This window comes from Littorina saxatilis, linkage group LG17, assembly GCF_037325665.1.
Source record: "Littorina saxatilis isolate snail1 linkage group LG17, US_GU_Lsax_2.0, whole genome shotgun sequence".
Taxonomy (NCBI): Eukaryota; Metazoa; Mollusca; class Gastropoda; order Littorinimorpha; family Littorinidae; genus Littorina; species Littorina saxatilis.
The window spans coordinates 50,132,331-50,149,051 of record NC_090261.1 but is presented as its reverse complement, the minus strand read 5'-3'; the positions used below and the strand labels follow the sequence as shown (position 1 = coordinate 50,149,051).

The 16,721-nt window shown below is 43.7% G+C and overlaps 1 protein-coding gene across 2 annotated transcripts in view; it reads left to right on the top strand.

The window, feature by feature from the left end:
• Positions 1-16,721, top strand: part of LOC138953749 (uncharacterized) — a 39,744-nt gene that overhangs the window by 3,138 nt on the left and 19,885 nt on the right. Inside the window, exons 3-8 of one of the 2 annotated variants that reach the window (XM_070325641.1) lie at positions 1,038-1,136; positions 1,494-1,646; positions 5,952-6,079; positions 6,376-6,484; positions 7,268-7,548; positions 8,636-8,780. In XM_070325641.1, the coding sequence (XP_070181742.1) occupies positions 1,038-1,136; positions 1,494-1,646; positions 5,952-6,079; positions 6,376-6,484; positions 7,268-7,548; positions 8,636-8,780 (915 nt within the window). Of the gene's footprint in view, positions 1-1,037; positions 1,137-1,493; positions 1,647-5,951; positions 6,080-6,375; positions 6,489-7,267; positions 7,549-8,635; positions 8,781-16,721 lie in introns of both variants that reach the window. The other variant, XM_070325640.1, reaches the window with a different exon arrangement.

The following is a 16,721-nucleotide window of genomic DNA, read 5'->3' as shown; positions in this document are numbered from 1 at the left end:
TTACGGGTACATGCAAGGAAAGCCCACAACTTCTAAGGCGAACAACTCTGCAGAGTCTGCTGTGAAGGGCGATGGTAGTCTCCCTGTCACATTCGACCCCCTTTGAATGAACTTAGGTCCCTCCCAGGTGGAATGGGAACAGCACGAAAATGATTCTGTGGCCTGAACATTTCATGTCGAGTCCCATCGCTGTCGACGACGCCAAATGTAACCGAGTGCCAAAACACCACAATCACCTTTGAAGGCGAGGTCCACTCAAACGGGATTGAGAATAACTGTTATGGCTTCTCGAAGGAAGGCCTGAACATACTGACACACTAAAGCCGCTAGACCACATCACAAACAGAACTCTACAATCCACAGGTGTTGCCCACACACACACACACACACACACACACACACACACACACACACACACACACAGAGAAGCCGTATATATATATATATATATGTATATCTATATCTATAAATATATAGAGATAGATGACAGTGTATTTTTCGCGTGGCTATAAATTGATTCGACCTTTTCACTTTTACAGTAAGGACAACTTACGGGTGCAATCGTGACATTCTAAAAATAGTAACGTAGTAACGGGAATATGGATTGACGCCACACGAAGGAAGGGAGATAAACGCTGAAAACACTGGAGAAGATAAGGAAGAGTTACTGGGAATGGATCCAGAGAAAAACAGAGAAAAACCAAAATCGGTTCAGCGCTGCGCGCTGAGAGCACGTGTTGAAATATCTCATCGATGAGGTTGTGTCCGGGGTGTAGCTGAATACGGTCTCCAAATTTGAAAAAGATCCACCGAGAACTTTGGCTTGGCATCGCGGACACACACACACACACACAGACAGACACAAGTCGTATATATATGTAGATAATATGATATATATTATATATAATTATAATTTTTATAAAAACATGACAGATTCTTCTGTTTGCTGGATTTGTTCAGATGGATGTTAATTTTATAGTTCTACCAAATGTTGCTTTTGATGTAATGTAATTTAGATTTTTTTTTTAAAATTGTAGGTAGAGGTTAATTTGCTGAAAGGAGAGCAGTTGACATCAAGATTCAAACGTATCTGCCCCAACAAGAAAGTGCCTGCAATTGCTTTTCGAAATGTGCCTGTAAGTATGCCATATTGGATGCAGTTTTGTGACACTTGGCAGGTCAGTTTTGTCAGACCATATATCTCTCTCTGTCACTCTCTAGCTCTCTCTTTCTTTTTTTTTCTTCTCAAATTAGCACATTTATATATATATATATACGTGTGTGTGACTGCTGTTGGCATTCTGATTACTAGATTAGCATTCCAATTTCATTTTAGGAATGTATTGCTTTTTTTCTCCAGATGCCTCTACTGGGATGGAGTGTGTGTGTGTGTGTATTAACATTATTGTTAAATTTACTGATTAGACTAATTAGTATTGGTTTGAAAGTCAATTGGGTTTTTCCTCTGCTAATGCTCTGCAACATGTTAACAGGGTCTTGAGCAGGACTGCACTTTGTACGAATCCAACGTCATCACAGAATTTTTGGATTCAGACATCTTTCCTGGACCCAAGCTGTACCCTGTCAATGCCTGGGAAAGAGCTCAGGTCAAGATGTGGCAAGACTGGGAACTTGGCCTTGTGGATGTGAGACTTTCATTTTTTGGCATTCATTTACGCAAGTTTCAACGATTGTATTTGTTTGTTTGTTCGTGGGCTGAAACTCCCAGGGCTTTTACGTGTATGACCGTTTTTACCCCACCATTTAGGCAGCCATACGCCGCTTTTGGAGGAAGCATGCTGGGTATTTTCGTGTTTCTATAACCCACCGAACTCTGACATGGATTACAGGATATTTTTCGTGCACACTTGGTCTTGTGCTTGCGTGTACACACAGGGGTGTTCGGACACCGAGGAGAGTCTGCACACAAAGTTGACTCTGAGAAATAAATCTCTCGCCGAACGTGGGGACGAACTCACGCTGACAGCGGCCAACTGGATACAAATCCACCGCGCTACCGACTGAGCTACATCCCCGCCCTGATTGTATTTGTAATACATGTATTTATGTAGGTTTTCGACTTTTGCTGTAACTAACTGGTAACTTGTACTTGTGTGTGTCCAAGCTGTCAACGGAAGAGAAATTTGTTTCCTGTTCACTGAAGTATTGTCCTTGCATGAACAATTAAGCAATTTATTAGAAAATTTCTATGCCTTGCTGCAAAACTTGACTACTGCAACTCTCTTCTCTCTGGCTGTCCTCTGTACCTCCTGCATAAACTACAAAAAGTCCAAAACTCGGCAGCACGCCTCATTCTGAAAGCACGAAAACGAGATCACGCAACACCACTTTTTCACACACTGCACTGGTTACCTATTCAAGCCCGCATTGACTACAAACTGTCCACCCTCTGCTTTAACTTCTTTTCTGGCTCGTCTCCTGCTTACTTCTCTGAACTCCTCACCGTCTATTCCCCAGCAAGACAACTCCGTGCCTCTTCTGACTGTCGCATCCTTACCATTCCACACACCAAAACCAAAACATACGGACAACGCACTTTTACTTTCTGCGCACCCACACAATGGAATTCTCTCCCCTTTCACATCCGCCACTCTCAGTCACCCCAAGCATTCAAACGAGCACTTAAAACGCACCTCTTCAAGAAATACAACCCCTGATTTTGTTTTCTCAGTCCATCAGTAGGCTACATGTAGTGTATTTGTTGTTTTAGTGATAATGTATATAAACATCTAGGACTGTTTTCAGCATTGTTGATAACATCTTCTGTTTGATTAAGGGTATTCAGCTGGTATTTCCTTGTTTTTTTACTACCTATTTTATTCATGTTTTTATTACTTAGTTAGTGGAAGAATCTTTTGTAATGTATGTTTGATGGTGTATGCTTTTAATTAAGCGTTGTTGACTATGAATGTAGATGTAAATGCTTGTATAACTGTGTTTTAATTTTAAATGTGTCAAGCGCAAAGAGCATAATTGTAAAGTTATGATGTTGCGCTATATAAATGCTCATTTATTATTATTATTATTATTTATTATAAAAGAAAATATGTGTTAATAATATTTGTTGATAATTCAAAAGCTCTCAAGCAGCGTACAGATGATCACCTCTTGAAAACGACCACCTGCCCATTATTACTATCCAGAGAAACCCTGACGAGATTTTGTATTATATATATATATATATATATATATATATATATATATATATAAAACATCAGAAATTGTGAAAGAAACAATTGAAAGTCAGCAGAGACTTTCTTCCGAGATTTGTTAAAATCTCTTAGCAGAGAAAGAGAGAGAAGTAAGTATCCCTTCACAGACAGCCTATTGGGAGCATCAGACCCTCCTCAAGGGGGATCTTCTATGTATATATACGACTTGTGTCTGTGTGTGTGTGTGTGTGTTCGCGATGCACGGCCAAAGTTCTCGATGGATCTGCTTCAAATTTGGTGGGCATATTCAGGTATATATAGGTAGGTGTATTCAGGTGGACCCTGGGCACAAACTGGTCGATGAAAATTTTCAACATGTGCTCTACGCGCGGCGCGGTGAACCGCGGTGAATACTCTGTTTCGCGATACGAATTACGAAACTAAACACTTTTTTTTTCGTCTCTACTTCTTCACTTCTTTCACTTCCGCGACACAACGAAAACGAATCTAAGCAACGCTTTTCTGCACAGGTAGTACATCTAAGTATTGCAATTCGTGTACAAAATCCCTCCCATCTTCAAAATATTGCCACTAATACTACCCCTCCCATCGTAAATATTCATTGCAACCATTAATAGTCAGGAGCTTTGCCGGTGTTTCTGTGTCTGTCTTAAAAAAGATCAAATCACTTTCAACACTGTGCCCTTTTCTCTTTCAGCAACAACATGGCTTACCAACCACCACCGCATTGTACTCTCTTGCGAGTCATTCAAACTGGTCGATGAAAATGTTCAACACGTGCTCTAAGCCGGCGAACCGCCACGCTGCATACTCTGTCTCGCGATCTCTAGTATATATATATATATATACTAGAGGAATACCCGGCTTTGCCGGGTGAATCGCGAGACAGAGACAGACAGCGTGGCGGTTCGCCGTCTTAGAGCACGTGTGAACATTTTCATCCACCAGTTTGTGCCCACTCAAAGGAAGGCAAGAACATACAGAGAGACAAAAGCCGCCAGACCCCATCACAAACAGAACTCGACAATCCACAGGTGTTGCCTGGCGAGCTAGCTATAAATAGCTCACTACTTCTAAGGCGAACAACTCTGCAGAGTCTGCTGTGAAGGGCGACGGTAGTCTCCCTGTCACACTCGACCCCCTTTGAATGAACTTTGTCCCCAAAGTTCCGAAACCATGGACCCGCCAAGCTTAGGTCCCTCCCAGGTTGGTGGAATGGGAACAGCACGAAAATGATTCAGTGGCCTGAACATTTCATGTCGAGTTCCATCCCTGTCGACAACGCCAAATGTAACCGAGTGCCGAAACACCACAATCACCTTTGAAGGCGAAGTCCACTCAAACGGGATTGAGAATTTTAGAGCTTATTTCTAAGCCCTATAATAACTGTTATGGCTTCTCAAAGGAAGGCCCGAACATACAGACACACCAAAGCCGCCAGACCACATCACAAACAGAACTCTACAATCCACAGGTGTTGCCCACACACTCACACACACACACACACACACACACACACACACACACACACACACACACACACACACACACACACACACACAGAGAAGCAGTATATATATATCTATATCTATAAATATATAGAGATAGATGACAGTGTATTTTTCGCGTGGCTATAAATTGATTCGACCTTTGCACTTTTACAGTGAGGACAACTTACGGGTGCAAGGAAAGCGTTCTGGATAGTGCAGTGACATTCTAAAAATAGTAACGGGAATATAGATTGACGCCACACGAAGGAAGGGAGATAAACGCAAAACACTGGAGAAGATAAGGAAGAGTTAGTGGGAATGGATCTGGGAAGATGAACAGAAAAACCAAAATCGGTTCAGCGCTGCACGCTGAGAGCACGTGTTGAAAATTCTCATCGACCAGGTTGTGTCCGGGGTCTACCTGAATATGCCCACCAAACTTTGAAGCAGATCCATCGAGAACTTTGGCCATACATCGCGAACACACACACACACACACAGACACAAGTCGTATATATATAGATATATAAAATGATATATGTATAGTTTACCTTTCCAGGGTTTATCCTGGAAAAAAGACAATGGGACATTTGTCCCTCTCAACCAAATTCTAATGGGACATTACATAGTCGAAGGCAACACGCGCAAAGCAGGCTAGGCGGTCCGAAAATGCTTTTGTCAAAAGATGCAAAATAGTGCTATTTAGATCATTATATGATATGAGAATTTGCCAGTGTATCAGGTTAGTGTGTGTGTATATGTGTGTGTGTGGGTCTGTGTTTCGATATCGTTTCTGTTGACAGTTTCCACAGACGTAAATCAGAGATAGTTCGCAGGATTGGTTGAATACTAATGAATTACATTTTAAAAGCCAATCACAGCGCGTTTCACAAACTCGCAAGATGCCCGGCTTGGCGCGCGTTTTTGCTTAGGTCATTCCGAACATTGTACTCCCGTGAAAAGTGTGCATGGGGTGGCGCAGTGGTACGTAATCTCAGTGCGCCCCTTTGACGCACTGAAGGGAATTCCAATGGGACATTTTGAAATGTTATGCGCCAATGGCGCAAGGCGCACTAGTAAATGAAACCCTGATGTATAGTTGACCTTTCCATAACGACCTCCTGTCTCCAAGGACCACTTTTGGTTGGTCCCTCGGCTGGTTGTTATAGACAGGTTTGACTGTACAATATTGTGTTGCTTGGAAGCAAGTGTTAAAAAGTGTGCACTGCAAAGCCCAGAATGAACATGGTGTGCTTCTTGTGTGCAGGACTTTGTGCCCTTCGTGTATGCCAACATGATACCCTTCATTCTGCAACTTATACACTCATCCAAAGAGTCCTTCCTTGCATCACTGCCTAAAGAAATTCCACCAGCCAAGAGAGATTTCTGGTCCAGGTAGGTGCATTGTCTTGAAACTTATGATCGACTTTCAAGATGTTTTAGGTTGCAGCATGATCTTTCATCCCAGACCTTGCCCCTCATATTCACACACACACACACGCACGCACACACACACGCACGCACGCACGCATGCACACACACACACACACACACACACACACACACACACACACACACACACACACACACACACACGAACAAACACACATTATTTGGCAGAGAAGTAGAAGTTGTGTGTCATTTATGTATTTGAATACCTTTTTTCTTCTTTTTTTTTTTTTTTTTTACAGAGTTTATGATGCTTCAACATCAACACCAGATGAACTCAAACAACATGCTATCATGTGCTACAAAAATCTTACTGTGTTGGAGAAGGCATTAAATGATCGCCCGTATTTGGTAGGTTCTTAGTGTTCTGTCTGTCATGGTCGCGATGGTAAGGTAAAAATTGGTAATTTACAAAGTTTTAAAAGTTTTTAACACGAATTTTCTTTTTATGAAAAATGGTCATGCACACCCTGACAGATCTGTCGAGACTTTCTTTACATTGAATAAGAGCCTTAATTCTTCTGCTTGCACACTTTCTGAAAGATCAACAGCCTGGCAACATTCATTTGTCAGATTATTGACATTTGTGTCACTTGCAAAATTTATTCAGCAAGAAAAAGCCTGGACTGATCTCCGTTTTAAAACCTGCACAATTCTGAGAAAATCAGGTCTTGAAAAGGAGAGAATCTTAGAATTTGAGGTACATTTACAGGTCTCATGAACAGGAAATTAGGCCAAAAAAAATAGTCTGTTTACAGTATCCCGACCGACCCTATTTTTTCGCGCGACCCTAGACTTTTTTTGGCATTTGGCCCCCCCAAAAAAATAAATGAAAATTAATAAATAAAAATTTTAAAAAAATAAAGTCTTTATTTTTTGGCAAAGTAACTTAAAAATATGTTGTTGTTTTTAAAAAAATAAAAAAATTAAAAAATCCCGACCTATTGACCCTATTTTTTGGGCCTATGTTACCGTAAACAGACTTTTTTTTTCTTTTTCGTGGCCTTAGGTAAAAAAACAAAACACCAAACGCGGTCTTAAAAGGGGGTGTTGTTTTAAAAGGGGGGGGGGGGGGTCTTAAATGGAGGGTTCTACTGTACACCTCTCACATCTGCGCACTCTTCCTCCACACAGGTAGGGAACGACTACACAGCGGCAGATCTGTCGGTGTTGCCTCGAGTGGAAATGTACAACACAGTTGGCCTCTACATTCCTAAGGCCACTTTCCCCAACATTGTGGAGTACCTGCATCGTCTGGAAGGACGGAAGAGTACCCGTGACAGCCAGAGACTGTTGTTTCGTCTGATGCGCAACGTGATGGGGTATACGTACTTCACTGGCTGGGTGGTCAAGCTAGGAAACTGGCGTTCTGGACGACACCTCACTCGCTTTGATGGATCTGTTTACTTGGAACAGTACGCTTTTCTTGGTTCCTTTGTTATTATCATTCATTGGGTTTCAAAGTACAGTGGAACCCCCCTTTTAAGACCTCCAGAAATCTGAGAAATTCAGGTCTTAAAAAGGAGGGAGTCTTAAAATGGGGGTAAATTTATAGAGGTTATGATACAAAAAATCTGAACAAGCAAGGTCTTAAAGGGGGGAGGTCTGAAATTGGGGTGGGGGGGAGGGGGGGGGGTTCAATCGTAGTCTCTAAGTGATAGGAAGGGCACTCCCTGTATTATATCGGTGCCAATCCAAAGTCCATTTCGCCCACTTCTTTCAATATTGGCTTGACTTTTCTAGATTTTTCAGTCAGATTTACTATTATTAGAAAGGTATACATGCTGTGAAGAAGCCAAATTCTCTTGTTCATTGTTACCAGAGGAAAATGAATGTCCAAACAAGGACAAGGAATCAGTGATTTGGGGCCCATGTGACATAAGCATGGTGTGTGTTGTGTGTGTGCGTGCAGTGTTGTTCTGAGGCTTCGGTCATTGACTAGTTTTTTGATCTGGTGCATTTATTTTCTCTGAAAAAAGGTCATGCCCTGCATAAGGGTTAAAAGGCAGTAGTCTTCAATGGGGATGAGGGTTTGGAAGGGGGGATGTGGTCCTAAAAAGGGGGTTTCACGGTATCCTGGGTTATTAAGGGTAAAAAGGCAATAGTCTTCAATAGGGATGGGGGGGGGGGGGGAGGGGGTCTTATAAGCCTTATAAGCCTTTGCTTAGCCTGAGTAGACTCTCCACAACTCTATTCTGTTTTGGAACTCTCTACCCTGCATGTGCTTTATGGTCTATTTGTCAATGGTATCTTTGTGTGTGTGTGTGTGTGTGTGTGTACTTTTAACATTGTACGCTAAGTTTTGCTTAGTGCTTGGGATCTTGGTGTTATGTCTCAGTTAAATGTATGCTTTGTATGCTTGTTGATTTGTGCTAGTTTATTCTATAATGAATTTGTAAAGCGCCTGGAGCCAATTGATGGGACTCGCGCTATAGAAAAGTTATTTATTATTATTATTATTTATAAGAGGGTTCCACTGCATCCTAAAGATTTGCTGTGCAGGACGATGGCCAAGGTATCATCCGACCGGAGCAATCACCCAGGGTGGAGGGCGGAGGTGGATTCGATGGAGTGGGACTGCGTGCTGGTGGCTGACTGCCCCTGCTGTCCTCGGTGCTGGCAGGTCAAGCTGCTTCTGCTGGAAAAGGTAGGACTGTCTTTGTACAATGGAACCCCGCTTTTAAGACCTTCAAAAATCGTACAAAATGAAGTCTTTACAAGCAGGGGGTCTTAACACTTTCGCGACGGGACGCTGATAAATCAGTAACCGCGCTGACACGCCCATGGACGGGACGCGCATTTTTCAGTATCAGTCATACAAGGTACAAGACTCGTGATTGCTTCCCGGTTTTTGAAGATTGCAATAAATTGAGTTGTTTCCCTTGATACACGTGGTTTTCTCTTCCGGCTTGATCAAATTAGTGCAGATTTGCGTGGTGTTTTCGAACAAAAAAAATGAATCGAAGGCGAGCCTTGTCACGGGAGGAGATTCTCCGGATGTTGGATCTTGAGGATCCTGTAGATCATGATACATCGTGTCGTTTTAGCCTCAAGAAAGCGATAATAGCAGTGATATTGAGGAAGAAACAGTCCAGTTGTTGCTAGTACGAGTCGGCAAACTACACGTGGTAGGGGGTGATACTGCTAGACGAACATGTATCTCGGAATCGTGCAGGAGCTATGGGGGCGTGGCAGCACTGATAACAATGGATGGCTGGAGCCTTCTAATCCTTTTGGAAATGTTCATAGGTGTACAGTTGGTACTTTGTTGTGAAAATGTGACTTATATTCAATATGGATTACCTAGACATCATTTGGTGAGTGTTACAGTTTTGTTTCATTTGAGTCAGGATGCTGTGAGTGAATGCGTGATTTGCTTGTTTTTTTCTTTGTACTGTCTCCTTATTTCTGTGTACAATGTTAACAATATTTCAGCTAATTCATAGGTTTTACACCTTGTTTGGTTATAACATTATTTATAATACTTTCTGTTAAAAAATAACTTTTAAAAAAAGCAGTGGAAAATAAAACACACACAAAAAAACCATTAAAAAACACAAATTATCCCCCTTTTACCCCCCTTTCACCCCCCTTTGCTAAAACAAATCGCGTGACAAACTTATAAATAGCACGACTGAACTGGGCATCCATTTTTGAATTAGTACACAAAATTTGGTGGTGATTGGACTTAATTCAAGCTTGCTAGACAGATTTCTTTACAGTTACTGATTTTTTGGGAAGTTTCTTGGTGGCAAGCTTGGGCAGGCAGGACGTAAACGCCGTGGCAGTGCTAGTCACAATAGTGTTAAAATGGGGGTAAATTTTCAAAGGTTATGAACAGAATGTCTGAGAAAACGGGGTCTTAAAAGGGAGGGAGTCTTAAAAAGGGGGTTCCACTGTACGTACTTTACTTTATTGTCCCATTGGTCAGAAATGTGGGTTTCTTCCTCCCAGTAGAAAGCTAGGAGCAACAAGCGGCACGTTACCAAGGTGCGTACATGTTTAGGTGTTATATCAGCCGCATGCACTTCGAGGTCTTGTATTAATTTACCCCTTTGCCTTTCTGGAACAGGTGGGACTGGCTTAGTACGTATTTACTTTATTGTTTCAATTTGGATTAAATTACATATTCTTACCTTATTCTCATAAATGCATTGACTTCAATCTCATGCTAGATGTCGAAAAACTACTCAAATTACCTACCCTTGCAAGGGCAGAGACTGATCACGCTTTTCACTCTCACTCTTGGCGGTGTTATCAGCAGGAGTTTTAGGGCGCTGCCTCCCCCGTCTCCTCTCCTTTTGTGTTTTGACACAACGGCTGGTCGGGATTCGGACTCCTCGGTTGAGGAGGGAGAGTGTGTAGCGCTGCCTATAGCTTGTAGGCTTGCTATGCAAAAAGCGGATGCTGGGGCAGCTTACTTTTTCCCGGGGGGGTGGCGGATTCAGAGCAGGGTGTCTCTCTTCCTCCCTCTTCCGCGGATGACTTTGGGTTTACGCGGGCTTACTCGCAATCGTTTCGATTTGCCGAGTCTCCGCTGATTGCCTACCACATGTCGCAGCTCTTGGTTTGACCCGCACCTCAGGGTAGTGGTCTTCAGCCTACACCTTTCCCGCTGCTTCATGCGCATGGTCCTGCTCCTCCTTCTGCTAGCCAGTGGCTGGCTTCTGGGTTTCAGGCTGCTTCGTTCTCACTTTTAGTGTGGAAGAAGATAGGTTGGAATGTCAAGTCTCAGGATCTGATCCAGACATTTTCGTTGCCAAGGGCTAGTTTTTCTGCTCCGCCGGAACTAGTCTCCGGGCTTCACAAATAGACCACAGGGAACGTGGGGTTTCGTGATGTCACTCCTCCCTCTCCTCTCTGGAGGAGGTGGGACGGCATGGTCTAGAGTTATCTGCTTTTGCTGAGACTTTCATCTGTGCTCTCATACGAGCCATCTTATCCTCCCTGGACTCTTTTTGGTTTAGGGAGGATCCCTCGGATAGGGCCGTAGCCATGCTGCTGGCAGCTCTGGCTAGGGTCATCACCGAGCAGATGAGTTCGTCAGTGATGTTCTATGCCCACACTGTCTTCACCAGGTGTGATCTCCTTCTTTTCAAGGGGTTTGATTTCACACCGGTTACAGGAAGCAAGGGTCAGGCTTTTTTCGGGGTTTTGTTAAAACCTACTCAGAAGCCTCAGTCTTGCCCTTCCTTCATGGACAAGTAGCAGCGCATTAATGCGGTCCCGGTCACAAAGTGGGTGTTTCGTTCAGTGTCTCCTCCCTCTCTGGAGGAGGTGGGACGGCATGGTCTAGAGGTATCAGCTTTGGCTGAGATTTTGCTGTGTGCTCTCACACGAGCCTTCCTTATGCGTTCCTGCAGACAGGAAGTGGCTCCGTTTCTGGAGAGCTATTCGTCTCTGGACGACCTCGGGGACTGGTTGATCTTTTATCAGAGTCAATCAGCTTACCAGCTGCACTTTCAGATGGTGTTGAACCAGGCTTTTTGCCTGGCGTTCTCAGTAAACCAGGCTAAATCCAAGCTGTCCCCATCCCAGGTTTTTTTTACCCGGCATGCCGTTCGACGCTGTCTCTTGGAAGGGTCGTCCTTCACAGGAGAGAATAGAAAGGCTTTAGGCTCTTATCACTGCCAGACTGGCACGAGAGCAGACCTCTGCGAGGTCCTTAGCCTTGATCCTCGGTCAGACGGAATCGATGGCTATGCTGGCCCTCTAGTCTTTCCTCAAGTCTCTTTGGGACTCGGCCTCACAGGTCTGGGACAAGAGGGTCCTCCTCCAGGGTGGGTTCCTCCACGCGAGTAGGTGGCTGGAATCCAATTGGATTGCTCAGGGCGTTTTCCCTAGCTTTGTTCCCCCCCGGACTTAGACCGCTTCATGGAAGCGTCTCTGTCTGGATGGGCGTCTTCTTTGGCTGTGGATGTATACTCAACTCCTTGGGCATCTCAATTGCCTGGGGTTAGGGGCAGTAGCTCTCAGTCTACTAGCCTTTCTTTTTGGCTATATTCAGGCATGTCCGGTTGCATACGGACAATACTTCTGTTGCTTCCTATGTGAACCAGCAGGGAGGAGCAAGTTCTCACTCCCTGTCAGACAGAGTTTGCGGGATTCTGATTTGGTTTCTTTCACACTAAATCAATTTCTCAGGGGAATTTCTCCCCAGCCGGCTCTATAATCTGGCCGGCTCGTTCAGCAGGACCTCTCAGGGCTTGCACACGAGTTGGGCCATCTGCATACGGGGCTGGAGGTTGTGCTGTTTGTGTTACAGATCGTGGGTTTTGACTCTGGTCTTGGTGCATGAAGCACATAGGTGCTCCACTTTCTCTGTGTATGCCCCTCATTGGCCTCCTTGGCCAATTGGCGTATAGAGCGGGGGTGCAATTCCTTAGCGCCCCTCTCTCAATCCAGGTGGTTAATCACCTCTGTTTCTTTTTGGCTCTGGGCAGCTTGGCCTCTTCTTGGAGGTTCCGGCGTCTTGGCTATCTCAGCTACTTTGGAACAAATAGGCTTCTCTTCTGATGTTCATGGCGCTTTTGCGGGCATGATCAAAGGACCTTGTTTTTAGAGGTTTAGAGGGGGCGGGGATGTAGCTCAGTCGGTAGCGCGCTGGATTTGTATCCAGTTGGCCGCTGTCAGCGTGAGTTCGTCCCCACGTTCGGCGAGAGATTTATTTCTCAGAGTCAACTTTGTGTGCAGACTCTCCTCGGTGTCCGAACACCCCCGTGTGTACACGCAAGCACAAGACCAAGTGTGCACGAAAAAGATACTGTAATCCATGTCAGAGTTCAGTGGGTTATAGAAACACGAAAATACCCAGCATGCTTCCTCCGAAAACGGCGTATGGCTGCCTAAATGGCGGGGTAAAAAACGGTCATACACGTAAAATTCCACTCGTGCAAAAAACACGAGTGTACGTGGGAGTTTCAGCCCACGAACGCAGAAGAAGAAGAAGAAGAAGAGGTTTAGAGGCGTCCCCTTGTTTAACGCGTAGGACTTTGTTCTTCTTACTCTGGGCCTCTGCCCCGAAGGGCAGTGAGGCACATGCGTTGTTGGGGTTTACCGGAGCTTATAGTTCCGTTTTTTCATGGTTTTTCGGCCAGATTTCCTTGAATCAGAAACCTGGTCAATCTCCTCTGGTGTTTAATTCCCTCCTCTCGGGAGGATTCTTGCTCCGGGCGGTTTGGATTTGCTAACTGTCTGGTTAGAGTTTTTAGAATCCTTTTTACATTTAGTCAAGTTTTGACTCTGTGTGTGTCTGTCTGTGCGTGTGTGTGTGTAGAGCGATTCAGACCAAACTACTGGACCGATCTTTATGAAATTTTTCATGAGAGTTCCTGGGAATGATATCCCCGGACGTTTTTTTCTTTTTTTCGATAAATACCTTTGATGATGTCATATCCGGCTTTTTGTAAAAGTTGAGGCGGCACTGTCACACCCTCATTTTTCAATCAAATTGATTGAAATTTTGGCCAAGCAATCTTCGACGAAGGCCGGACTTCGGTATTGCATTTCAGCTTGGTGGCTTAAAAATTAATTAATGACTTTGGTCATTAAAAATCTGAAAATTGTAAAAAAAAACGATCCAAATTTACGTTCATCTTATTCTTCATCATTTTCTGATTCCAAAAACATATAAATATGTTATATTTGGATTAAAAACAAGCTCTGAAAATTAAAAATATATAAATTGTGATCAAAATTATATTTTCGAAATCAATTTAAAAACACTTTCATCTTATTCCTTGTCGGTTCCTGATTCCAAAAACATATATATAAGATATGTTTGGATTAAAAACACGCTCAGAAAGTTAAAACAAAGAGAGGTACAGGAAAGCATGCTATCCTGCTCAGCGCAACTAATACCCGGCTTTTCTTGTCAATTTCACTGCCTTTGCCACGAGCGGTGGACTGACGATGCTACGAGTATACGGTCTTGCTGAAAAATTGCATTGCGTTCAGTTTCATTCTGTGAGTTCGACAGCTTGACTAAATGTTGTATTTTCGCCTTACGCGACTTGTTTGATTTGCGCTCAGTCAATTGGAACTAAGAGCCAAAAGCTCATGTTCTTATCTCTTCTATCTATCTATATATATATACGACTTGTGTCTGTGTGTGTGTGTGTGTGTGTGTGTCCGCGATGCACGGCCAAAGTTCTCGATGGATCTCTTTCAAATTTGGTGGCCATATTCAGGTACACCCCGGACACAACCTGGTCGATGAGATATTTCAACACGTGCTCTCAGCGCGCAGCGCTGAACCGATTTTGGTTTTTCTCTGGATCCATTCCCAGTAACTCTTCCTTATCTTCTCCAGTGTTTTCAGCGTTTATCTCCCTTCCTTCGTGTGGCGTCAATCCATATTCCCGTTTCTATTTTTAGAAGGTCACTGTCGACAACGCTCAATCCATATTCCCGTTATACTATTTTTAGAAGGTCACTGTCCAGGCGAAGCTGGGTATTAATAATAATAATAATAATAACGATTACTTATATAGCGCGTAAACCTCGTGGTGACGAGCCCAGAGCGCTTTACACTTACACAATCATAATACAAACAAGGAAAGAGAACTAAATCCGAATAAATTCAAACATGGTCACACACACCCACACACGCACGCACACACACGCACACACACACACACACACACACACGCGCGCGCGCGCACACACACACACAATCTTTCTTTCGTCATTGTCAATGTTCAGGTAACCCGCAATGTCATTCCATGTACGCATACGTTATTCTGGTACAACACACACAGGCACATACACATCCTCATGAACGCCACACTTTAGTAGATAATACACGTGGCAGCGCCGATGACTCACCGATCATGGGATCTCCTTCAGAGGTCTAACTTAAACATGTGTGTTTTGAGGGCTGTTCTAAAGGCAGATGGTGACTGGGAATCCCTAATGCTCCGGGGGATTTTCTCCCAGACAAGAGGTCCCTGGTACTTGAAGGATCTCTCAAATCCATAGTTAGTTGATTTTCTGTTTCTTTTTGGTTTACTAAGTACATTGGTATCTGTTGCAGAGCGAAGAGAGGAGAGGTTTGAATATTTTGATAACATCTCAGAGAGATAAGCAGGTCCTGTACCATGAAAGAAAGAGAAACAAATGCATGCAATTTTGTATTGAATACGACTTCTTACAGGCAGCCAGTGAAGGGATCTCAAAACAGGTGTGATGTGGTGTCTTTTAGGGGTCTTTGTGATTAATCTAGCGGAGTTGTTCTGTACTTTCTGCAGTTTTTCAATGAGATAGTCAAATGAACCAGAAAGAAGGGCGTTTCCGTAATCTAGCCTTGAAAGAACGAGAGAGCAAATGAGGGTTTTTGTAGCATCGGAAGAAAGGCAGTGGCGGATGGAGCTAATTTTTCTCAGTTCATAGTAGGCATTTCTACAGACAGTGGAGACTTGTTGTTTGAAGCAGAGAGTTTCGTCGAAGATGACACCGAGGTTTCGTACTTGAGAAGCCAACTGAATATCAGTTCCAGCTATAGAGATTTGGGCAGGAAGGGATGGTTCTTTTTTAAGAGAAGGGGGTACAACTAGCATGATCTCGGTCTTGTCGTCATTAAGTTTCAATTTATTTTCGGTCATCCACAATTTCAAGTCAGAGATGCAGTTCTTAGTTGTCTCGATTGTGTTGGGGAGGTCAGTAATAGGGCCAGATTTTTGTAACTGAGTGTCATCAGCAAAGCTTTCATAGGAAACAGAGTGGCGAGAGATGACATTAGATATTGGTTTCGTGTACATGATGAATAGCACCGGGCCAAGTACAGATCCTTGGGGGACACCGAAAGTCAACGGGGATGGAGCAGATTGGAAGCCGTCAATGGAGACTATCTGAGAGCGGTCTGTGAGGTAGGACTTAAACCAAGCTAAGGCAGTGTGGCAAATACCAAAAGAATTGTGAAGTCTTGTCAGGAGAACGGAATGGTCAATAGTGTCAAATGCTGCCGAGAGATCTAATAGAGAAAGGACAGACACATGCTTTTGATCGAGAGCTAAGAGAAGGTCATTTGCAACTTTGATGAGAGCGGTTTCTGTTGAGTGGCCAGCCCTATACGCGGACTGATGGGGGTCGAGGAGCTTGTTCTGGGTGAGGTGCCCAATGATCTGAGAGAGAACTATCTTTTCAAGTAATTTCGAGAAAAAAGGAAGATTTGAGACGGGTCTGAAGTTTTTTAGGCAGTTAGGGTCTAGGGAAGGTTTTTTAAGCAGAGGGCGGACTACCGCCGATTTGTATACAGATGGGAAGATCCCGGTGGCCAGCGAGTCATTGACGATACCGGTAATGCATGGAACTAGCGCATCAATACACTGGTTGAGAATGCACGAGGGCAATGGGTCAAGCTCACATGTCTTACGGTTGGATTCAGCAATTTTTTCTCTGACAAAACATTCTGACACATAGTGAAAACCCGAGAAAGATGTTCCTGAGAATTTTTTCTCTGTGAATTTGCTGGTGGTAGAGGTTAGCTGAGAGTCAAGTTCTTCTCGTATTGTCTGTACTTTAATTCTAAAGTAATCGGAAAATTCACAGGGTAGACGACTTGGAGTGTATATGGTCGGGAGAGGACAGT